Source organism: Cygnus olor, chromosome 15 (assembly GCF_009769625.2).
Source record: "Cygnus olor isolate bCygOlo1 chromosome 15, bCygOlo1.pri.v2, whole genome shotgun sequence".
NCBI classification, from domain to species: Eukaryota; Metazoa; Chordata; class Aves; order Anseriformes; family Anatidae; genus Cygnus; species Cygnus olor.
The window spans coordinates 4,376,582-4,400,302 of record NC_049183.1 but is presented as its reverse complement, the minus strand read 5'-3'; the positions used below and the strand labels follow the sequence as shown (position 1 = coordinate 4,400,302).

Below are 23,721 nucleotides of genomic sequence, written 5' to 3'. Positions count from 1 at the left end.
TTCAACTAGAGCATTCTATGCTCACTTCCACCTGCTTTAGCATGCATTAATTTGTGTGGGTTTCACAAACTAAATGCAGCTGAAAGTAGTTTACACATGCACATTTATTGTTAGGTATTCCCACAGAGGGATATTTGTGAAGCATTATCTGTATACCATATATGATGTCATATACAGTATGTGTTGTGTGCATAGTATGTGTATGTAATGACACAGTTTAACCTTGCTTTGTCTCTGTGAGGTAAGTCATGCCAGATCCTGTCATGGCAATTTAGAGCTGACACGGAGTCCCTAAGCATCAGGTTATCTCAACAGCTGAAGTAACCTTCTTCAGGCACGCAAAGCATCTGCTAGTTTATAATTATAGCCCTTTCCTCAGCAGCTGCGCCAGTGCAGTGTCAGTTCAGAGGATAGTGGGAAGAGGGTAGTAGGTGTGGGACCCTGGTCAGCAGTGTCAGCCATGACCTGCCACGTTGTGGTGGGGGCAGCTCGGTGTGACCTGCTTCCCCAGAGCTCTGCTGCGGGCAAAACTGTGTCCTGGGCACAGTGCTGAGCCTCAACATGGAGCAAGGGTCTGGCCGCAGGGCTCCATCACGGAGACCCTCAGCCAGTGCCCAGGAGTGGGCAGACGTTCAGGCAGCTTCCCGTTCTTGCCTTGAACACGCAGCAGAAGGGGCAGTAGATTCCCAGAGCCCATCTTCCATGAGCTAATGAGCAGGGAAGGAGACATCGCTTTCTGCCAGGGTTGCCTGTAGTTGAAAGCAAGAACTTCTCATGATTCCAAGAGTCAAGGGTTAAATGTGTGTTTTGACCCCGCTTTGAAGTAGGTGCAAACGTTCAAGCACTCCCTGGACAAACAGTCTCAGCTTTTCATAGCTGAAATGCTCTTCAAGAATGGGCACTGGGCCCCTGCATGCTGGAAGGGCCTTTGACAATCTGATCTACTGTGGCTGCTGGTTTGCTCATCTGTACTCTGTCACAGCTTAGCCCTGGTCTTAATTGATCCCAGTGTGAAGTCCAGCTTGGGACATTGAAGTCATTTGGGTTTTACACCAATGCAATGAAGATGAGAGTTCAGATTGGAGCTGTCAGTGTACAGAGTTCTGCAACTGGATTGGCAAAGAGCTGTCAGGCTGAGCTGACTCTCCTCTCTCCCCTTCCCTACCTCCGTACGGCAGTATTGATGGGAGCATCACCCCAACCCAGCCTGAGCATCCCCAGGCTTCGCTGGTGCCCTGAGCAGTGATGCTGAGCAAGTGGCTGCTGCAGGCAGCCTCCTGCTTTGTTCTCCCCAGGGTCCTTGCTCTGAGCTATGTCCTCAGGCCACGAGCAACATCGGCAGTACTTACCTGCAAGCACTGGGCTGTGGACCACCACTCTACCCTAATAAAAGTGTCCTCCCCTGCAAAGGTGATGCCACTGTTTTATTTCTCCTCTTGTTCAAGATGCATTTGTATTCCTCTCGCTGACTGCCTGCATGTTTTTGTTGTGTTCTTTCCTTGCAGGCCTGAAACAGCTACCCAGCCTGAGACCGACAGTACTTAGAGCAGTTGCTGGTAAGTGTCCTCACTCACTGCCTGTTTTATACAGCTCCATCAGCTAGAGGGGTCAGTGACACCCATCTGGTGCGATCGTTTGGTGTGGCTGTCCTGCCAATCCACCATGTCCCCACTGAGAAAGGCCATCTCCCCTCCCTACTCCCTCTGCTGCCTTTTGCCCACATGGCCCAACTCCAAGGGGTCACCTGAGGCACACTGCAGGCCACGAGGGCTGGTCTGATATCCTGACCTCAGGCTGTGCTTCCTGTTACACCAGAAGTAAGGCTTGGGGTCCCATCGCTTTCTCCTGGCCTGCATGTTATTGCCTCCATGCCTGGACTTCACAGAGCCCTTTGAACCCGCTGCTCGATTGCTTGAAATGGCTGCGGTTGCATTCACCTAGTGCACAGCAAACTCCCACCCAGGGCCCAGCAAGGGGCTAAGAGATGGTGAAAGCTCCTGTTTGTCAAGGTGAACAGAAATCCAGAAATGTTCTTTGTCTCTATCGCCATTATTGCCATCTGCCTTGAAGTGAAACTAGCCCTGTGTTGGATGCTTGCTTCTGGAGGGCAACTTAGGTGCACACCAGTAGTGTCCAGTACCAGTGCAGTTGCCACTGGGATCTCCCTGGCCTCCTGCTGCCACTCCACAAGGGTCAGGTTTTCTGTAAGACCCAAGTTATGTCTGTCAGACTTTCTAGTAGTTTCGGGTGCCTTGTGGCATCCCCAGTGGAACCAGATGCCTGTGTTTAAGTATCTAAATTGTGCCCTGGTTTCATCACATTTCCCACATAGGCTTGCAGCTGACTTGTGCCTTATCTGCATGTGCTCTGGGTGTAGTACAAAAAAAGACTGCCCTTCCTCCACCATTGTAGGGATCCTGGCAGTCCGCTGCTTGTGGACAAAACTGGGAAAAGAAAGGGAAGGGAGAGGAGAAAGCGGAGTCCACAGTCTGGAAAAGAAGGTCCTCCTCTGGTGCAGTCAGCACCAGCATGGCTGGGTTTGCCTTCCTACCAGGGAAGTGCCTGACAAGTGCCTGACAGCACTTCCTCCTGCTCCTCCTCCTCCTCCTTCCAGTCTCTGTGAACTTCCCACTCCTGCAATTTGTGTCTTTGGGAACCACCTTCAGCCCAGCCTCATTACCTTTCCTTCTGTTCCTCAACAGCTCCAGCTTCCATGGCGTGTGGTGGCAGCTTGCAGAACTTAGTGGCATCGCAGCCCTCCTGGAGGAGACCTGGAGTGAATCAAGGGGTTTGGTGGGGTGGGATGGGATTAGGGCATCTTTATAGGAGTACCTGGGTGAGGGGAGGAGGAACGCTTAGCATTGCAGTTCTGCTGTGGGTAGGGCAAAAAGCTTTCCCTGTGCTGAGGTCAGGTCAGGTACATTTGTTGTTTCTTGAGAATAGACACCCCATCTTGTTTGTGCATCTGCAGTCTTAACTTAATCAGAAATTCGCTGGCTGGAGACTGCTGCTCCACAGCAAGCCCTTCCTTGCTCCTCTCAGCAGCCACAGCTTTCCACACAGCTGGTGGGCCCGGCAAGCACCATTTGACACTGAGAGAAAAAGCCAATGCCTAAAAAACAGAAGGCAGAATCTCAAGAAACACCAGATGATTTGGCCTGGCCAGTTTTCGAGCACACCACTAAAATAAGTGCCTGCTTCAGGCACTTTGCAGAATGCAAAGCTATTCCACAGTCTGAGAACTGCTGGCACTGACAGCTGCCTGGCGTGACCCTTCTGGCTGAGCAGATATGGGGTTTGCACTGGTGACACCAAGGGCTGGCAGTGCTTCCTACCATCAGGGTGTCCAGACCAAAGCTATTGCCTGCTGCTTTGGTTCAATATCTGTAAACTGAGAGAGAAGGCAGAGAGCGTTGGGGCTGAGCACTGGAGCACTTCTTTGGAGCGTTTTCCCTTTCAAAGCCCCCTCCTGCTTGGCAGCGCTGGGAAGTCAGAGGAGCTGGATGTGACCAGTGACACTGTGAGGCAGTGGCAGAAGCTCAGTGTGGAAAAAGGGTAAATATATCTGGTGGAAATGTTCTGGGTGCTGAGCCATCGTGTGTAACCTGCTATACCCCATCCACCGGCTTTTTCAGTCCTTTTTTTTGGCAATGGAAAGACTGCCCCCAAGTATTGTACTCCTGGGCTGGCAGACAGGCACACGAAGGAACATTTGCTAACTGCTCCTTAGCCACAGTCCTTTCACTGTGACACGTACCAGTGAGAACACATGGGAAGCACAGTGCTGGTGAATTTGGTCTACCAAGAAAAGGAAAACAAACAAACAAAGAACAACAACAACCTCTCTGCAGATCTCTCAGTTTTAAAATCTGTGGTGTTCCTGCTAGCAATGAGGGAAGGAAGAAAGTTGAAGTAGATAAATAGTGAGGATTTCCTCGGGATTTCATCTGGAGTGGATGCAGGTGAGCAGCATACAGGTGCTGAAAATGGCCTCCAAGCGGACAATAGCTGTCAGGGTCACCCTGCATTTGGTGCTGTCCCTCCCCTGGTGGCGCACACAGCCCGCAGGGAATGGCTGCAGCTCCTGGAGCTCTGCCCCAGCTCCCCTGCAGTCTTCCCAGGCCTTGACATCTGATCCTGGGGCTGGGGAGCACCCCCTGGCTGGGCGCTGTGAAATTCTGCCTGAGGACTTGGCATTGCCCCCCAGTGGGTGTGTACCCCCCTCACCCAAGCAGTAAATGTCTGACACCTCTCAGCCTGCAAGGGACAGGCCAGTCGCTCCACAAGGGCTTTGCTGGAAGCGGCGAGGTCTCTGGATTCAGGAGGGCAGTGCATGTTAGACTTGCTTGCAGCAGTAGCCTTAGAGGCAGCACGCTCTAGGCGAGACGTATCGCAGTGGCCTGCAGCGTAGAGTAGCAATGAAAAGGAAAGGTCCTGTTACCTGCGGCGGGGAGCTCAGGCTGTGGCAGCAGAGCAGGCGGCTGGGCAGTGCTGCTCCCTGCACAGGCTCAGACCACAGCAGCTCTTCCACCTGCTCCACAGAGGGTGGTGGGCGTCCTGCGGAGACGTGGCCAGGCTCAGCTCCCTGTGGGCTGGGGCGCAGCCCAGGACCTCACACCTCCCATGTTTGCGCAGGCGCAGCTGGAGCCTGGTGCACAGCGCAGCGGCAGCAGCCTGGGGGATCGGGTACGGCTGCACTGTGCCGAGCTGGCATTGCTTCGGCGCTGCCTGGAGGTCTCCCAGGGCAGCCTCCAGAAACATGTGCGTGTCTGCATGCAGCAGAGTCAGCTCATTCCTTGTGCAGACCGCGAGTGATCAGAACAAAACCAATAAACACTGAGCTCCTAGCGCCTCCTGCCTGCTTTAATCAGGAACCTGAGCCTCATTGCCCACCTCTTTGCTTCAGCTCCCCACGCCCTCTCACTGCTCCATGTGCCTGGTGGCATCTCGACCACTGCCACTTGGCCAGCACAACTGGGCCCCCATGGCCACAACAACAGGGCCCCCATGGCCACAACTGACCGCCCAGACATGGTAGCCACAGCTGACCACCTGGATGTGATGCCCATGGCCACAGGGAGCCCCTGCACCCCTCGGTGCTGTGGTGCAGTGGTGAGCACTCACGACCAAGCATGCTGTCGCTGTCACCACAGCCACCACCCTGGGTCTGGCCACGTCCCTGCCATCCTTGCCACCTCACAGCAAGGCCCGTCTGCCAAGGTACGGACCACCCATGCTCCAAAACCCTCCTGAAGCAGCTTCCTCTGCTGAGGCTGTTTTTTACACTAGAAAAATGTGCCCTTGTATGTCATCTGAACTGTCCATGTTTTTCCTGCTCCAGCCAACAGAGCTTATTCAGAATATGGGTAGGAAATACGTTCTGACATCACAGCATGTTCTCCTAATGAGGTGGGTAAAAGTTCTGCATGGCTGCAGACACTCAACCCATGGAGCTCTGCCTCAGCAAAGCTGCGCAGTGCTGGACGCTGTGCTCTGTGTACGCTGGAGAGCAGAGACGTGGCCGTGCCCAGCCAGCAGATATGGACACCCCTGAAAGCAGTGAGAGCCCAAGCTTTCCTCCTCGTGCTATGGCCCAGGGCCAGCCAGAACTGCCGGCTCTCATCCTGGCAAAGTGGACACAAAGAGAATTTGGGCGTCTGCAGCGGTGCCCGAGTGCATCAGCCAGGACTGGGACACAAGCAGGAGGCACGGCCCAGGCCCTGCCCCTCGCCTGGGGCCCTGTGGCTCCCAGCTTCCCGGAGCAGCCAGCAGAAGACCAGTTCAGTCCCCAAATCACCCTTGTTCTGCTTCCCCGCAGCTGGGGGCTGTGGGGAAGGGCCTGGCAGGGAGGAAGGCACTTTCTGAGTGCTCAGATTGGGCAAAGCGAGCCCTACGCCAAGCACTCGGCAGAGGCAGGGGGCACTTGGTGTGGGCTGGGACCCACTGCAGGCGAGGCCAGGATCCCGACTGGGATTGTGACATCCCTGTCCAGAAAGAGATGAGTCAGGGCCCCTCGGGTGAGGGTGTTTCCCCTCCCAAACAGCTCTCCATCATCCTTTGTGGTTCAGTGATTGCATAAACACAATGTCTCCAAACTCTGATAGTTAAACTGAACAAAATGTGCCAGGGAGAATACAGGCTTACAGTACAAAAGTGGAGATGTTGGGAAGGTTGGGGACAGCTCTCCCAGCAGAGAGCTCAGCTTGGCTCCCTGTCAGCGTGTAACGTGCCCCAGCAGCCGGTCAGACGTGCCAACCACTCCCAGACCTGAGCGGGGCCCACAGTGCAGGAGCTCAGTGCACAGCCACATGATATGGGACCCTGCTGCTGCAGCCCGGTCCCCACCCAGGCAGGGGGGCAGCCACACAGCCTGGACCAGCAGTGATGGGAAGAGTCTGGGCCTTGGGACACAGCACCATGCCACAGACCTCACCAAGTGCACATCACGCCGGTGAGGCTCTGTCTCAGATCAACCACCCTCGTTTAGCAGCTGTGCAAAGTGCTCAGCCTCAAGCCCCAGTAATTAGCACCATGTGCTCCAAAGTTTGTTTGTTTGTTTCAGATGGGAACTGCTCCAGCACCGCTTTGGGGACGCTGCCAGTCTGGCAGAATTGCAGGACGCTCGCTCTGTGGCTCATCTGCTGGTGCGGGCACAGTGCTGGGGCTGCCCTGCACCCCACGGAGCCCTCAGGGCAGCACCCTTCCCCTTGTGGCTCAGCCTCTTCCCACAACTGCAGCTCCGCTGAGGACACAGGCGGAGGCAGCCCTTCTGGCAGAGCTTCCCTCTTGCTGGAGCCCTGGTTTCCAGTTACAAGAGGGATGAAGACACCAGGCTGATGAGTCACAGAAGCCCACATTTGGCCCTGCAGCAGGAGCAGCTGATTTCTCTACTGGTTGCTGAGCAGTGAGCAGGACAGCCTGCTCCCCGCAGCCTGCCCACCCCACCAAACCCTGCACCCACAGCAGCAGGGCAGTACCCACAAGCCTCTCCCAGTGAGGAGAACCATGGAAGGGGCCTGGGCAGCCTCACGAGCAGGTGTGGGGAAGCAGGCCCTCAAAGTTGCTGGGGAGGAGGAGTTAGGTCGGGCCTGCCCCTCGCCAGGGAGTTGGGTCCCAGCACCACATGAAGGTGAGGAGGTGGCATAATGCCTCCCCTGGCCAGGAAGCAGCATCAGTGGAGACACAGCACTGGGGTGCAGTGGGTTGCGGGGGCCACAAGGACCGGTCCCCCTGGGAAAGCTGTGCCACCAGAGCAGGCTAGGCAGGGCCACCCAGCACTGCCACCAAGCCCTCTGGGTGCCAGTTCCCATGCTGGGAGTGGTGTGAGGAGGGACACTAGTGCTCTGGCATTGCTGGCTGGGGAGCTCATCTGGGTGGGGAGGCAGGTCCACAACGCCTGCACATCCATCCATCCATCCATCCATCCAGAAGGAGGAGGACCGGGAAGAGCCACAGAAGGAGCTTCTGGGACGCGTGAGCTTATTTGGGGGACAGAGCCTTCTGAGGGGCTGCCAGCGACCTGGGGCACGCGTGGCTGACGTTCCGGGTGGGCGCAGCACGGCTCGGCTCGGCAGTGCCCGGCGGGGGCCGTGGCCGTGCCGGGGCCCGAGGCCCCCCCACCCCCGGCACCGCTCCCGCCCCGCCCCGCCCCGGTGCGGTCCCGACGGGCGCGGCGGCGGCGGCGGGTCCCGGGGCAGCGAGCGGCGGTGAGTCCCCGTCCCCCGGTCCCCGTCCCCGTCCCCGTCCCCATCCCCGTCCCCGGGGCGGCTGCGGGCCGGGGCTGAGCCGGAGCACGGAGCCGTGCCGGGGGGTGGCCGCTCCTGCCCCGCTGCTTGCCCAGCTCTGGGTTCCTCCGTTCCTGCTGTTTTCTCTCGTTTCTTGTGGCTTTCCTTGCATCTCACCCCCAGAGGGGAGCTCCCCTTTCTTTCTCTGTCCTGTAACTGAAATGGGGACGGAAACATGGAAATAGGGCACCGGGTAAGGATGGGCTGCTGCAGAAGTCGGTAAAGTTTCTTTCGCTTCAGACCCAGCGCTGGGCAGGACCGAGAGGCTGCCGGAGGGGGACGTTAACAGTGAGTTTGGAGAAGATCCGTGCCTGGATGGGAAAAGAGATATTTTTGGTACCGAGCACCTACCAGGAGAGAGGGCAGCTCTGGGACTGGTCCCACGTCATGGAGGCACGGGGCACACATGTTGCTTCTCGGTCTCATGTTGCCTGAGAGCAGGGGAGGCTAAGGGGTGCCCGGCACAGCAAAAGGGGGAGGCATTCTGGGGCAGAGCAGCTTATCACCACCTCTCCATCAGGGTCCTTTCTTTTCTGGCTCACATCAGCTTCATTCTTATCATTTTTCATTTTTATCGCGGTTTCCTCCCATTTGTCCTGAGCGTGGCCCAGGCGCCAGCTTTCAGCACGCAGTTAGCAAAGCCAGCCCTGGTGGTAGCGACAAGCCGGGCCAGGCCGGCCTGCTGGCTGCTGCTGTCAGTAGCCAAAGCTGTGCTGCTGTGCTACCGCTGCAGCTGGCACTTAACTAAAAGGACTGCTGGCGTTCACCCACACAGCAGTCACCCCCTTGACTCAGCCACGATGTGAAGGAATTGGAGGGTTATGTGCACTCCTCACCCATCAGCCCCAAGGGGGTACGGCCCCACAGCCTGCGGAAGAAACCTCTGCATGTCCAGTCTTGGCTGGCCAGGGGCTGGACTAGCACGGGCTGCAGAGTTTACCTGAACCCCTCAGGTGGTGGCACGAGGGTGTTCATGGAAACCTCTGTAAGCAAGAGGACAAATTTTCCCTTTTTTTTTTTTTTCTTCACAAGCATCTTTATTTGTCATTTTCACACCACTTATTCTTTAGACCTGGCTTCAGGAATGATTGAGTTGTGCGCTTTCTCACCGAGAAATCCATATGGGGAAATGGTGCTGCAGATCCTGTGGGGTGTGTTGCTGATGCGTGCGTGGTTCCTTGGCTGCATCTGCCGGAGCTGCAGCGGGGCTGAATTGGTTTGGTGGTCAGTGGAGCTACTCTGCAGTGGACGTGACAAGATTCTGCCATGGTCATCTGTCCTCCCCTGCATGGAGAAGATGGTTACTGTCATCTTTAGTGCTGCTTTGTGTTAATTCCCATGGAATAAATTAGACTCAGGGAAACACCTGTTAATACAGATACCACACAACATTAAGTATTCATGCAAATCTCAGAACTTTGAACACTGAAAATGGCTGGCTTTGTTCCGTTGCAGCCACTGTTAGGAATCTTGATAAACCTCCGAAGAAACACGGGGAGGAAAAATTAGAGATGTCCGCACATACTGGGGCTTTAAGGCCATTAAATTGCACTGTTGTGTTTCTGTGTTTCCTAACTAGTTTTTTTGTTTTTTTGTTTGTTTTTTTCTCTCCCCCTCCCTCTCCTCTTAAAGGAGCTGAGCTGGGAAAACCTTGTTCAAACCATACCTTTTCCAGTCTGATTTTTGCAAGACCGCTGCTGTGCTTTGCAAACCAGAGCTCCGTAGAGAATTGCCTCTTCCAGCGCCTCTTCCAGCCAGCAGCCAGGTCGGAGGCCTTGTCTTGCTGTCCTACAGCAGCCCAGCAGCAGCAGTTTCTTTCTGTGCTGTCAGGACAGGCCTTTGCTCCTCTAGATCGGAACTGAAACAGAAATCCCAGCTATCGTCATGGGAGATGTCTGTCTGGTCAGATTGATGGTGCTTGTGTACATCTGGTTTCCCAAGGTTGCTGCCCAGAATCTCATAAAAAACCCCAGGGACCAGAACACAGAGCATACCCTCTTGATTAATGAAGTCAATGCTGACACTCCAGGAGTGGACACTTCTGAGTTTGTGGAGCTCTATCACACCAGTGGCCGAACGGCCCGTTTGGATGGCTACTATCTGGTTTTCTACAATGGCAACGGAAACCGAGCTTACAAAGTTTTGAACCTTCGGGGCAAGGTTACTAATGGCCAAGGGTTCTTTCTCATTGGGTCCCCTTCTGTGAACCCGGCAATACTGATTCCTAAGAACACTATCCAGAACGGCCCCGATGCAATCGCTCTGTACTATGGAAAAGGGAACTACAAGGAAGGCATGAACGTCACAAGTAGTGGACTGGTAGATGCTTTGGTCCATAAGACTAGGAAGATGGACAGAGCTGACACTCTGGTCAGTGTACTGACTCCTGGCAGAGATGCTTTTCTGGAGGACTCCACCTTCAGGAGCATGGATGAGTCAATAGAAAGGTGCCGCGGGGCAGATTCTCAGTGGATCTTCCAAGTGGCCGTGCCTACCCCAGGCACAGACAACCACTGCATCCTGACTTCTCAGCTGAACGCGTCTGCTGTCCTGATCAGCGAGGTCCATGCTGCCTCTTCTTCCAAAGATTTTGAGTTCATAGAGCTTCAGGGTCCCCATTCCACCATGCTGAGGGACATCGTTCTGGTGCTGATTGATGGTCAGACCAAAGACATTTATTTCACCATGGACGTTTATGGCAAAACCTCATCGGATGGGCTTCTTCTGCTTGGTCCAGCACTAAGCAAAGCCCCAGGTAAGCACTGCACTTTCATGGCTATCTCAGCACTGAGGGAGCCATTGGTCAAGTTTGGGGCTGGAGGATACTGTCTTTTTTTTATTGTGGTTTGGCATTCTGATAGATGGGTGAAAACATGAGCTCAGCGCTCAGTGGCAGATAAAAGAGCTAATACTGCAAATTGAAAAAGAATTGCATAAAGCAAATAAAATATTAGAAATTATTAAGAGAAGAATTAAGAGGAGAAAAATGGAGGTCTTATGACACTGTATAAATTCATTATTTGCTTGCATCTTGTCTTGTGTGGTACAATGTCTTAATCTCATAAGGATATGTTAGGACTGCAGAAATTCAGAGAAGGTCAAGGATGGTCAGTGCTCTGGAAATGTTTCCACAGAAGAAGCAGCTAAGTATGCTAGCACTCTTCAGCCCAGAAAAGGGAACGCTTAGGAGTGCCATGGCAGAGGTTTTAGAAATGGGAGCAGCCTGAAGAAGGTGGGCAGGGGTTGATTGATTGCTCTCCCATGTGGTACAAGAACTAAAGGGCATCAGAAGAAGCTAGAAGGTGGTGGTTTCGGGACAAGTGGGTGGAGGCAATGTGCTTCACAACAGGCAGAGCTGCTCAGGCGAGGAACCTTGTGAAAGATGGAAGTTCCCAAGTGCTTAAGGGGAAACCAGGAAGGTTCACGAGAGAGTCGGTCCTATAGATTTGCTGAACACACACAGCTGCATCCATCTGAGAAGGTTTCTGAGGTAGAGTTAGACAACATTCAGGGGAAGTATCATGTGTTCGTCGTCATCTTCCCCAGATACCTGGGTATGGTTAGGGTCGGTGGGAAGTGAACTTCTGCTCTGGCCCATCCTGGTGTCTGCAGGCACTGCCTGGGGACGTGCTGTGCTACACCAACGCAGACAGAAGGTGCCAGGAGGGACCTGGCCTGTGCCAGGGGACACCATCCTGCCGCTTGCCAGCCTGGCCATGCCATGTCCCCTTCCACACCCGTGGCTTGGGGCTGCTCCCAGCAGACACGGGCTCCCCCAGAAAAGCAGGAGAGCTGTTCTCTCAGTGTGCCCTGACCCGTCTGAGCTGTGCTGCCCTTGCTGCTTCCTCCTAGAACTTCCAGGCCACAAGAGGAGGAGGAAACGTCTCATTATTTTGGGCACTTCAGAGGAAGATGTTGCCAGCTGGAGACACTGACTCTGCAGCTGTCTTGTGCAATTCCCTGACTCATGATTCCTGAGTCAGGCTGTGTGTTCATCGCTCACAAACCCGGTTCCCATCTGTAATTCATGAAGTACCCAGACCTGTTGTTTCGCAGGCAGCAGACAGGATGCTCAACAAAGTCGAGCAAAGCTCAGATGATGGGGGAAGCTGAAGTGCTCTGCACTGAGGTTTATTGTCGCTGTGGCAGCTCTCCATCGCGTTTCGCACCAACGGGCTTAGCCCCAAATAATCCCAAACAGAAGAGCGCGTTCTCTCTGTGGGCTCTACTCTTCCCACCAGAAAAGCTGCTTTGCTTCTCCCTGGGGGCTGCCAGCAGCTGGTAGGCTTGGGGGGCTCCAAGGGATGCAAGGGCACAGCCAGCTGCAGGTTGAGCAGGACATTTCTGGGGATGGTGTTTGACTGTTCCTTGAGGCTTCATCAGGTCAGGAAGGAGGCTGGAGATGCACTATGGCCTTTTTTTTTTTCTTATGAGGCTTTGTTGAGATGTCTCCAGCCTACTGCATACCTCGAACAAGTGAGGAGATGGCCCCAGATAGGGGTGTGGGGGAGCAACCGCTCGTCCTTGCCTCTCTGCCCTGAGCTCTCAGTGCAGGGGGAAGCATGGAAATGGAAATGTCAGCAGTGTTGAGAAGGAGAGCAGAAATGCTGCTACTTACTGTGCTCAGCAACTCCTGCTGTGTGCTAGGGAAATAGCTGGGGAAATAGGGAACAGTACGTACAAGGAAGGAAATTGGGAAACTCCTCCAGATTTCAGCTTTAATGCTGTCTGCTGGTATCCTGGACCCTTGCTGAATAAGTTTGTGTATATATGTGAGTGTGTGCGTGTTTGTAAAAACAAAACAAAACAAGGACAATTAGTGAAACACTATATTAGTTTTTTAATATTTTTGTGTACTATCAGAGTAATTGCTACCTTAATGCTTAGTTCATCTTGTAGATGTCTTTCGGAATTAAAAAACAACTTTACTGTAAACAACGTCACATCTGGACTTGTTTTCCCATTCCCCTTCTTATGCATGGACCAGCTTTTCTGTTCTGCGCCAGAGCAGCAGAATGGGTGCTGCTCACGTTTCCTATTCCAGACCATGAATCTGGCCACCAACGGGGAAATTCAGGCTGTAAGGACGTGGGAAATGTTAGCGAGCAGAAAGGGGAGGCTGTGGGTGCCCAACCTGCACTGACCAGCCCACCCCAGACATTTACTGAGTTACTGCAGCTGAAGTGATGCTGTTTTCCTGCTTTAGAGGAATTGCTCGTGTGTGGCTCATGGAGCATCCCTCACGTCTGCTTTATGGGGTGTCGCTCACTTATGGCTTACGTGGCGTCATTGTTCCTTTCCTTGGTGGTATGCAGTGGACTTGCCGTTCCCGGAGAACTCTACTCACCCTGTACTCAGGGATGGCCCCAACGCCGTTGCCCTCTACAGAGGTAACATCAGCAGCTTTGCCCTGGGGAAGGTGCTGCCGACGGCTGGCCTGCTGGATGCCTTCGTGTACACGAACACCGAGGGGGTGAGCCCCGAGCTGCTGGAGACCCTGACGCTGGGCAGACCTGCCCTAGAGAGCACACGGTGAGATGGGTGGGGAGGAGGGTTTGCTGCTGCAGTGGCCCTTTCTGCTAGGGTCCTCCTTGCCCCGTGTCCCCAGCCCTCCGGAGAGCAGCGCAAGCTGCGAGGAGATTGAGGCTGCCTTGGGGAGGTCGGGGGTGGCGGGCGCGTACGTCCCCAGGTGGGTCTTGACTGCTCTGTGACAAAACGGCTCACTGCAAGCAGAGCCCTTGTGCAGTGAGTGCTGGTGGCATCCCGGGTCTCATCCCGTCCCACCTGGGGCAGCAGGTTCCAGGCATCCCCACCCAGGCCCTGGTCAGGGCAGGGCTGGAAGATGAGTGCCACCTCCAGACCGGTCCTGTCCTCCTACCAAGTCCAGTCCAGTCAAAGTGGGGAGGCATCCCCCTGTCAGCAGACCTGGCACTGCAGAATAAAGTATCTGGGGAGAAATCTTATGACCAAATAATTACTGTTTATTATTTTATTGTTTTATTAATTTATTATTTATAAAACTCTACTGGTCAATATCATAGGTTTTCCAATACCACTTTCAAAAAGAAAAGGTTTTCCTTAGATTTAGCATGGAATTTCAGGTCAAAATGAGGATGAGGGAGGGACTTTGGTATCTCTGGTAGTGATGATGCTCACCTGACACAGGTGGAAATCCCTGCTCTGCTTCACCCAGACCAAGGCTGGAAGCTGGGTTACTCTTCATTTTAGTTGAGCCACTTTATTTTTTTCTGGTTTTTGAAGAGCATAGATTTTTCCCCAGTGAAGGTTAAAGGGAACATCAGTAACCTCAGACTTTTGTGAGACACGAGGACTGTTTCCTTTATATTTGAGGCATATTCTGCTAACTAGAGAAAGAGAGGACAGTGGGTGAAGGGCAGTGAAGCAGGTTGAGGAGCAGAGGCAGTGAGGTGCCGCTCACATGAAGTTGTGTGTGTAGGACCAAGCAGTAAGTAAAAATGATTTGAGCAAGCTCTTGTCTGTGATTTTGCTCTTGGGCTCCTTTTTTGGATAAGGAGGTACTGATGAGGATGGGATGTCTCTCCAGATCCTGTGAAGGGAGAAGACTTTAAGTGCCTGGTTTCACCCTATGGTGCAGGCAGATGTGAGTGGAGGGTGAAAAGCACTCAGGTCTCTGGCTGGCAGGTTGTGTTTTCTCTCACGTACATGTCTGTTTCTTTCAGGCACCAGCTGGGAAATGTGTCCATGAGCCGGTGCAACTGCTGCTCTGTGACCCGGGACTCCTTGTCCTACGTCCTCAGCAGGCCTACTCCTGGCAAGTTCAACAATTGCCCCAGCAAACGCTTCAGCCAGACGGTCTCCTTCTGCCTTCTTGTAGCAGGTGGGTATTAGACGCCTCTGCTCCTCTAGGTGGACCTCCTAAGGACAAGAGCATGTGCTCAAAGCCAGAGCTGTCAGGACATCCCCCTAGGGTCATGCTGGGGTACATGCAGATACACCAAAGGAAATACAACCAGGACATCTGACTTTTCTCTGCAGTATTGTTCTTCGTGGCCACATAATCTGGGCTGAACTTCCCCAGTCTTCATTCTTGTACCCAACTGCTCTGGGTGCAGTGGAGCCATTTGGGCCCTCGGAGTGATGAGCAGGAGCTGAGTTGCACCATCCCAGAATGAGCTGGAACTGAGAATGAGGTTGGAGTGGCTAGGTAACAGTAGGCTTTTTGTTTCCTAGATTGCCAGGAGTGGCTCTCAAAGTCAGAAGAAATCCTGATGGCTCTCGTCCAGGCCTTTGACCGATCCTGCAGCTGTGGAGTTTCTCCTGCCTACTTCAAAGGTGAGGTGGTCGGGAGTGGGGCAGCCCAGGGACTGCCAGGGGCTAATGCCCATCCACTCCTGATTTTCAGCCCTTGGTTCCCTACTGAATTGCATCCTCCTGGCTTGGATCCCAGCTAATCTGGGTGCTAGACTTGGTGCTGATCATGAAAGCATTGCGTGTTAGACTTAGCATGGTGCTGTTCTGCAGTGTGCTCCCATCTGCAGCTCTGCCAGGCAGCGCACATCAGTGCTCATTTGCAGACCACCAGTTATTTTGTCCTTGAGCATTTGCTGTCAGACAGATGTGGCAACAGGGCTGATGTCTCAACTGAGTTTGTTGCCTAGCTGGCTTTGCAATCCATATGAATTAAACCAAGTTTTGGCAGAAATGCAAGTGGACTTACTGGTCTGTGTTGTTTTTCTGACATCCCTGCTAGATTAGTACGCAAGTGTGATGTGCACATGCAGATACATGCAGAGAAGAGCCATGACTTTATAGCATGCATTGTCAGAGATAATATGTTCAGCTCAAGATGTTTAGATGCCCCAAAGTGATTGTTCCATTTGCTGTTGGGGCTGCAAGGCTTCTGAAAGGATGAGGATGTACCTGGATGGGCTGCGTGACCTGGTCCCAGGCATGGGCAGACGATCTGCAGGGCTCACAGCATTGCACTGACAGCACAAGCTGCACAACCAAACCCTTCCCCTGCGTCAGTCTGACCAGGAGGGAGACAGGAGCTGGTGAGCTCTGTGTCCCTTCCAGGAGAAAGTGCGTCTTCAGAGGGGTGATGGCACTGAGGCAGTTCTCTGCTTGCCTCTGCAGATTCAGAGGTGTCCTGCCAGGACCTGGGGCTTGTGTTCACCACCCTGCTCACTGCAAAGTCAGAAGACCAGCTGAGCAGCCTGCTGCTAGCCTTCAACACCTTTCTGGAGAGCCCCAGGGTTGTGAGTTTTGACAGAAGGAATATCACAGCAGAAAGCTCCTGCTTCAAGGATATTAATGTGCCAGACTTACCTCCAGGTACCAGTCATCATTCATGTATGTTGAGGGACACCATGTTTGAGGGTGGGCGTGTGGATCTAGCTCCCCAGAGCAGGGAGGTGTGCCTCCCTGCATTTCCCTATCTGACAAAGATCCCCTCCAATTCTATCTCATCCAGCTACTACGTGTTGCTCATTGTCATATTAAATGACATGGACGAGGGTATCGAGTGCACCCTCAGCAAGTTTGCAGATGACACCAAGCTGAGTGGTGCAGCTGATACACCAGAAGGAAGGGATGGCATCCAAAGGGACCTGGACAGGCTGGAGAAGTGGGCCCATGTGAACCACATTAGGTTCAACAAGTCCAAGTGCAAGGTGCTGCACCTGGGTGGGGGCCATCCCAGACATGAGTGCAGACTGGGAGAAGCCCTGTGGAGAGAGACTTAGGGATTCTGGTGGACGAAAAGCTCAACATGAGCCAGCAGTGCGTGCCTGCAGCCCAGAAGGTGAACTGCGTCCTGGGCTGCATCAACAGAGGGGTGGGCAGCAGGGGTGGGAGGTGATTGTGCCCCTCTGCTCTGCCCTTGTGAGGCCCCACGTGGGAGTCCTGCATCCAGGTCTGGGGTCCCCAGCACAAGAAGGATGTGGACCTGTTAAAGTGAGTCCAGAAGAGGGCTACAAAGATGATCAGAGGGCTGGAGCACCTCTCCTATGGAGAAAGGCTGAGAGAGCTGGACATGTTCAGCCTGGAGAAGAGAAGGCTCTGGGTAGACCTCACTGCGGCCTTTCAGTACTTAAAGGGGGCTTATATAAAGGATGGAGAAGGATTCTTTAACTGGGTAGGTGATGATAGGACAAGGGGGAATGCTCTTAAACTAACAGAGGACAGATTTAGACTAAACATTAGGAGGAAGTTCTCCACCGTAAGGATAGTGAGGCACTGAAGAGGTTGCCAAGAGAAGCTGTGGATGCCCCATCCCTGGAGGTGTTCGAGACCAGGCTGGATGGGGTCATGGCCAACCTGATCTAGTGGGTGGCATCCCTGCCCAGGGCAGGGGGTTGGAGTTAGGTGATCTTTAAGGTCCCTTCCAACCCCAGCCATTCAATGATTCTATGATCTGGAATAAAAGCAAACTGTTGTTATAGTTATTAGGCAGAGTATTGCCAGGACATTTGTAAAGGGTCTGGAGCACACAGATTAAAAAACATAATAAAAAGTGGGGTTATGGTCAAAACGATATTCAGCTCCTTTATTTTACTGGTGTCCGTATGCAGACAAGCTGCGAGGAGCCATAGAGGGAGTTTCTTTACTCTCCTGTGTTTCCTCTGGGTGCAGGGACACCACTACAAGCTGGTGCTGCGTGTGAGAGGCAGCTCCCAACGCCAGCAGGGCACCAGGCTCACAGAAGGCATGGCACGGCCTGGCTCCCTGTGGGTGCTGCAGAGGCCCATGGGGATCTCTGCGCATTGTTGCAAGAGGAGGAATGTGTGTGTTGGGATGCTGGGCCGGCATCCCCAGTCTTCTGCTGAATTTGGTCACACCCCAGCAAAATAGAGTGCAAAGCTGTTCTTTGCCCAGGGTGCCGTGCTTAGGCCCACGTTCATGACATTTCTGCTTTCCAAGGTGTCCCATCACAGGTTCCAGAGGGGACTCGAGAGCCCTCTAGACAAGTGGGTGAGCTGCTCATCAACGAGGTGAACCCAGACAACCCGGGGGGAGGAGAGGACGCAGAGTACATAGAGCTCTTCTACACTGGACGGACACACTTTGACCTCCAGAGATACTGGTTGGTCCTCTACAATGGCAAAAACAGCCGGGCCTACCGGGTGTTGGACCTATCCGGACACCACACAAACGAGCTGGGTTACTTCCTGGTGGGAAGCAGCACCATGCGCCCAGCACCCATGGTCAGGCTGCCCCCCAACACCATACAGAACGGGGCCGATGCCGTGGCTCTTTACTACAGCAACAGCACCCTCTACACGGTGAACATGGCTGTGACCACTGAGGGGCTGGTGGATGCTGTGGTGTACACATCCCGAGCAGATGAGAAGGCAGAGAAGCTGCTCAAAGTGCTGGTACCGGGGCAGAGCATCCTTTACGAAAATGATTCTCACAGCACTGAGGATGAGTCTCTGAGCCGCTGCCACAGTCTGAGTGCAAGACTCCAGAGCAGCTTCCAGGTGGGTTGGTGGCAGATGTCTGCACTCCAGCTATAGCCACTGGGAAATAAATAGTTGTGTTTTGGTATGGCCTTGATTCGGGAAAGCGAGGCGTTCTGATGACATGGTAGCACAGCACTTCACATCCCTGAAACTCAGCTTCCCGTGGGCCAGCGTGTGAAGGACCTGCCTCGACCGCTGCTGTGATTGATTTGCATTAATTTGTCCTGACTGTTCTTCCTGTTTCTAAGCGTCTAGCTTCAGATAGTTCCCCTGAGGGAATGCTGGCAGAGTATGTACACTTCTCCTGTACAAAGCTGCGTAAGGGCAGGCTTTGATGTTCCCCTGCTGATGTCCTCTGGGGTCAGGCCGGCACAGAATGCTCAGGTCAAAAAACAAGGCAATGAAAGAAGCAGAAGAAGTCTGCTGGCAGCAGGGAGGTGCTGAGTGGGCTCTATGGTCATGTTCAAAGGGATGTTTGCAGTGCGAGCGGACCCCACATGGTGCTGGCAGGGATGGGACCCCTGGAGCAGCTGGGGGGAGGCAGAACCGCCATGTCCCTGTCAGGCCTTACCAGGCCCCTGTGGGGGATATGTACAGGCAGTAGGGATGTGAGCAGTGGGATCAGCGGCTGTGGCAGCAGCTTTGTGTCTCCCCATAGGTGACGGCAGTGACACCGCTCGGAGAAAACTCCTGCGGCAGCCCCCACGTGCCATCGCTGCCTGCTGTCCGCATCAGCGAGCTGGGGCTGGCAGGCGGCAGGGCCAGCGGCTTTGTGGAGCTGCAGGGGCTGCCGGGGACCAGCCTAGATGGCCTCAGCCTGGTCATCTTCACCAGCCAGGAGGGTGCCGCTCATGGCAGCGTCCCGCTGGGTGGCAACCTCAGCGCCTCAGGCCTGCTGCTGCTGGGCGGCAGGAACGGTGAGACGGGGGTGTGTGGGGAATCTCTGCTCATCCTCTGATGGTCTGTTACTTTTCTCTGGTCTGTGTCTTTTCTCCCTCGGCCATTCTATTATGTGTTTTTCAGTGTTTGTTCCTCCACTGGGGCTCTGCCAAGCAGGGAAGGTGGGAGGACTGGGTTCTGGGACTGGGGGCCTTAGGGGAAGCAGGGCCGCTGGGGCTGGTTGAGCCCACACCCTCTGCTGCTGCTATCTCCCCTTGGCCCTGCCACAGCACTGCCTTGGCACATCTGTCTGTCTTGTTTGTTGTTGGTGGTGGTGGTTTTGTTTGTTTGTTTTTGTTTGTGTGTGTTTTGTTCACCTTAAGCTCTGGCTGGCCTGCATGCAGAGAGCTCTACGTCTCAGAGGAACCTTGGGCTTTTCAGAAATAGGCCTTCACAGCAAGCAGTCCCTTCACTGCAGCTGTGCTTTGCCCCGCTCACCATCACTATTTTGTCTCACGTTTCTACCCTTGGAGCTCTGTACTGAAATGCACTCCTTTTCACCAGCTTCCCCTGTCAGGCTCAAGGCTCTGCCTAAACCTATCTAGATGTTCACCCTGTGTATTCTCCTGGCGTTTCCAGATGGAACAAAACTGATGTTTGAGGACATTGCTGCTAGCGAAGGCTCCAGCGCTATTGCTCTGTACAGCACCAGTGTGATTCCTAGTGGCATGAAGGCAACGTCAGAGAACCTGGTGGATGCCCTGGTGTATACATGTGGGCCAAGCATGGTGGGAGGACACTTGGATGTCCTCGGCCCATTGTACACTGTGCCCTGCAAGGATGACAGGTGAGGCCACTTCTCTGGAAAACATCTCCGGGTTCTTGGTGCCCAGAGCCTCAGTCAGCACATCACTGAGCTTGCTGCCTTGTCCTGTGTGACTGGGTGTATTCGCCAGCCTTGTGAGGGAAAACGGAGAGGTGGGGAGCACATCACAATGGAAAATGCTTCCTCTGCTTTGGTGTGGGGAACTGAACTTTGTTATTGCACTGCTCGCTTAACTTGCTTCTCCCAAGGGATGTAAATGGCATTGCATGAACGAGTGCAGCCTTTACAAATAGCAACTGTATACACTTCTTTGCCAAACTTTTCCTTCTATTTATTTATTTATTTTTAAATCCCAGTGAGCAGAACAAAACAAACTGGCATCCCTTTCACTCCAACATGGCATTTGCTTAACAACAAATGGGATTGAGCCTTTCTCTTGGTGGGAGCACTAGCAGAGTTTCTCCTGTCCATGAGGTCACCTCTTTCAGTTAAATCTGTCATCCTCATGTCCTCTGCCTCGCTGTCCCACCTGATTGATGGAGGCTCTAAGTTTGCAGCCTGCCCCTGTGAGCACACATGCACAGAGCCACAACCGTATGGGTCCTATTTTCCCAGGAAATAGAGATCTCCGGCTTCTGGTTAGCTTAAGCATGCACTGAAATACATTCACCAGAAACCAGTCATATCAAATGGGTTTGCTGTGGCCAAGCTCAGGTCTGATGGGGTCAGCTGGACCTGTCTCTGTGACAGCCCTGCAAAGGCTGATGTCACCTCCAGCAAGCTGTTCATCATCCCCAGCAGTGTCGGGCATGGGGGCATGAGGTGGGATTTGTGGATGAAGCCTTGAAGAGAGGTGTGAGAGGCACTGCTGAGCTCAGATTACTTTCCTGGGGGACAGGCCCGTGTCCCTGAGTCGATGCCCTTCCGGTGATGCCAGCGCAGAGCTACAGTTTGCCATCTCAGAACCTACCCCTGGTGTGCAGAACAGCTGTCCACAGGATGCCTTTGCCGTGGGTCTGGACTTGTGCTTCCTGACACCCAGTAAGCAGGGCTGCATGCACCCCCGCCCCCCATACCCCTCAGGGCGTACCCCACCCCCCCATACCCCCCAGGGTGGGGACCCTGCTTCCTTCCCTGGTGTGTTGATGCGATGGAAAGCACACCACTATCCCAAGCAGGCAGCCTTGTTTGCAGTTTCGGTGTGTGGAGCGCAGTTGGGAGGCAATCACCAGGCCTGAGCTGTATCCAGGCAATTGCTTCTCCACTTCTCCTCGTCCCTTAGACTGCTCTGCCTGGACCGTGCACCACAGAAGGACACTTGAAAGCTTTAGAAGGGTCTTGATGATCTCCCTGGAGGAGGAGTGCTCCTGTGGCGTCTCTGAGCTCTACCTGCAAGGTCAGTGCCCTGCTCCATTTGCCTGGTTTGCAGTGCCCGCCCCTTGCCCACACTGCTGGCGCCAGGCAGGGAGAGTTGTGTCCCTGCCCCACTGGAGAGGCCAGGAGGTCTCATTGCCGGGGGGCAGTCTCTTCTGCAGCAGAAGGGCTCCCCCCTGTTCAAGGTGTGCTGGTGCTTCTCCACAGGGCTGAACCTGACGTGTGTGAACTCCGTGGTGAAGGTCTCGGGCCGGGTGCGTGCTCGGCTGCCGATGCAGCAGCAGTCCATTGAAAGCTGGCGCCGGGGCCTCCTGGCCAGCCCCCACCCCTTCTCCGTGGATGGAAGAGTGCTGAAAACCAGCCCTGAGTGCATCGCCCCCAGAAGCACACCAGTGTCATCACAGAGCAGTTGTGAGTTGGGAGCAGAGCTGTGCACGGGGACCTCCACCCAGCGCCACCAGCGGGGCTGAGGCTGGGCTCAGACATCTGGTGCTACTGCTTACACAGAGCTGTCTTGTGAAACTGAGGGGTTGTTAGAAGAAACATAATGATGGCTGGCTTCCCCTGGTGCAAGGGCCAATGGGGTAGTTACCCTGCCACGTCCATGTCCCTGGAAGTTCAGCTGCCACGTCCCCTGGCAAGGCTGGGGCAGCCCTGTGCTGCTGGGCGCAGAGCAGAAGTCCTAAAGCCAGCTGCTCGAAGCTGGCCAAGGCTGGAGCAGGAGCACTGTAGAGTGTTTGCAGGGAGGTGAGGGGAGACGTGGGGGGGCTGGAGCCGGCTGGGCAGGGTCCTGACTGCAATGCCCCATTTACCTTCACACCCTCAGCCTTCCCGCGCAGCTGGGAGATCACCCTGTTGGTCGTGGGAGCTCTGCTGCTCGTGCTCTTGCTGGTTGGCCTGGCGTTGCACTTCATCAAAAGGTAAGAAATGGTCATTAAGGTGAAGGTAATAATTGATAAAGCCATGGGTGGCACCAGGTGTGTCACTGAGCACGGCGTGAAGCCCATCGGCCTCACTTACAATGTGTTGTGGGGGGGAGCAAATTGCTGAAGGCTTGTGCACAAGGGGCAGCGAGGGGAAGAGCTGCTCCTTTGAGCAGACCGGGAAGTTACGGGTGGTTTAGGATAACCTGGAGAGGAAACAGCTTCCATAGTATAGCACGGCACCATTTTAAACAATTACTTGGTGGCCCTGGTGTTATTAGCAGGTAAACAGCTGCTTAACACTTGAGTGGTCAAAAACAGTGTTAGTGGGTGTGTTATTTAGCCAGCTTAGGTGATTTATTGTGGTGAATATTCTGTGATCTTCTTTCATTGTTGGCTAGGATGCTGCTGTGCAAGTGTTGGAAGTTTGGAAAGTTCTTAAAACGCATTTGGAGAATAGAAAAAACTCTGTATTTTATAAAGGAATGTAAAAAATACTTTTAAGTCAGGCTTAAGGAATCTCTCAGAAAACAGTGTGGTTTAAAGTTGATCTACATGTGCCAGATGATGGTAGGTGTTCTGCCCTGTTTTTCCCCAAAATGCTAGAAGACACTTCAGTAAACTCTGTGCCTGCTGAAAGCTGGTCATCCAGCCTTTTTATTTTAAGTGCAATTCTGAGACACCGCTTTAGTATCACTGGGTGAGATCCTGGCACCCAGACACAGGAGGGGAGATGGGATTGTCATTCCCTGCCTTCTGCAAAAGAGCAGAGAACTCATTTTGCCTTTTACTTTGTCCATTGCTTTTCAGACATCCCCCAAATTACACCAACATTGAAATGAACGACTGCAGGGAGATGGCAGCAGACTTCTAATGCTCCCAGGCACGGCTGCAGTGGCAGAACCACCTCCACCACCAGGGCTGGACTTGTGCGTGCAGGCGGCAGAGCGGCTGTTCTGCTCCCTCTTCCTCCACGGTTGCTGCAAGGAGCTGTGTATGTATACATGGGTGTGTATACACAGACACACATCTTTATGTACATGTGTCTATATAGAGAGTTTGGAGAAACAGGCTGGTGAACAACGTCTAGGCGAACTTTGTGCTGACCGTGGTGTAACCAGAAAGAAAGACGTCTCCTTGGCTGACACACGCCCCTGCTGCAGCCAAAGTCCCGCAGCCCCCCTTGAAGCCCTGTTGGCCAGGCAAGGGAGTTCTCAGCATTGTGCCTCTGAAACCTCTCTGCTCCCGCAGCTCGGTACTGCCAGCAGCCTGCTATAGGAGAGCCCTTGCTGCTGGGGACCAAAGCCAAGAGTTCATCCTTCTCACTCACAGAAAAAAGGGTCAGAGGAGAGGGGAATACACAGCTCATGCTCAGGTACAGCTCTGCTCATGTCCCTTACCTGCCCAGTCCCGCAGGACACAGAGCATACATAACCCGTACCCACAAGAGCAGTGGGCAGAAGCCAGGGGCAGTGACAAACTCCAGAGAC

The 23,721-nt window shown here is 53.9% G+C and overlaps 1 protein-coding gene across 1 annotated transcript; it reads left to right on the top strand.

Annotated features, from left to right (window-relative positions):
• The first annotated feature begins 7,665 nt into the window (after positions 1 to 7,665).
• LOC121078337 lies at positions 7,666 to 23,315 on the top strand. The gene is made up of 14 exons (XM_040574437.1): positions 7,666 to 7,706; positions 9,417 to 10,539; positions 13,100 to 13,316; positions 14,486 to 14,643; positions 14,997 to 15,098; positions 15,903 to 16,100; positions 17,688 to 18,247; positions 18,888 to 19,146; positions 19,748 to 19,955; positions 20,833 to 20,975; positions 21,217 to 21,330; positions 21,516 to 21,719; positions 22,135 to 22,228; positions 23,042 to 23,315. The coding sequence occupies exons 2-14, from the start codon at positions 9,669 to 9,671 to the stop codon at positions 23,103 to 23,105; spliced, it is 3,192 nt and encodes a 1,063-aa protein (XP_040430371.1). The 5' UTR covers positions 7,666 to 7,706; positions 9,417 to 9,668; the 3' UTR covers positions 23,106 to 23,315.
• Positions 23,316 to 23,721: the final 406 nt, after the last annotated feature.

Bases quoted from the DNA above. Each gene is read 5' to 3' on its own strand.
- LOC121078337 (XM_040574437.1), top strand. From the start codon at position 9,669: ATGGGAGATGTCTGTCTGGTCAGATTGATGGTGCTTGTGTACATCTGG. The intron at 10,540-13,099 runs GTAAGCACTGCA...GGTGGTATGCAG, and splicing joins AGCACTAAGCAAAGCCCCAG to TGGACTTGCCGTTCCCGGAG. The intron at 14,644-14,996 runs GTGGGTATTAGA...TTTGTTTCCTAG, and splicing joins CTTCTGCCTTCTTGTAGCAG to ATTGCCAGGAGTGGCTCTCA.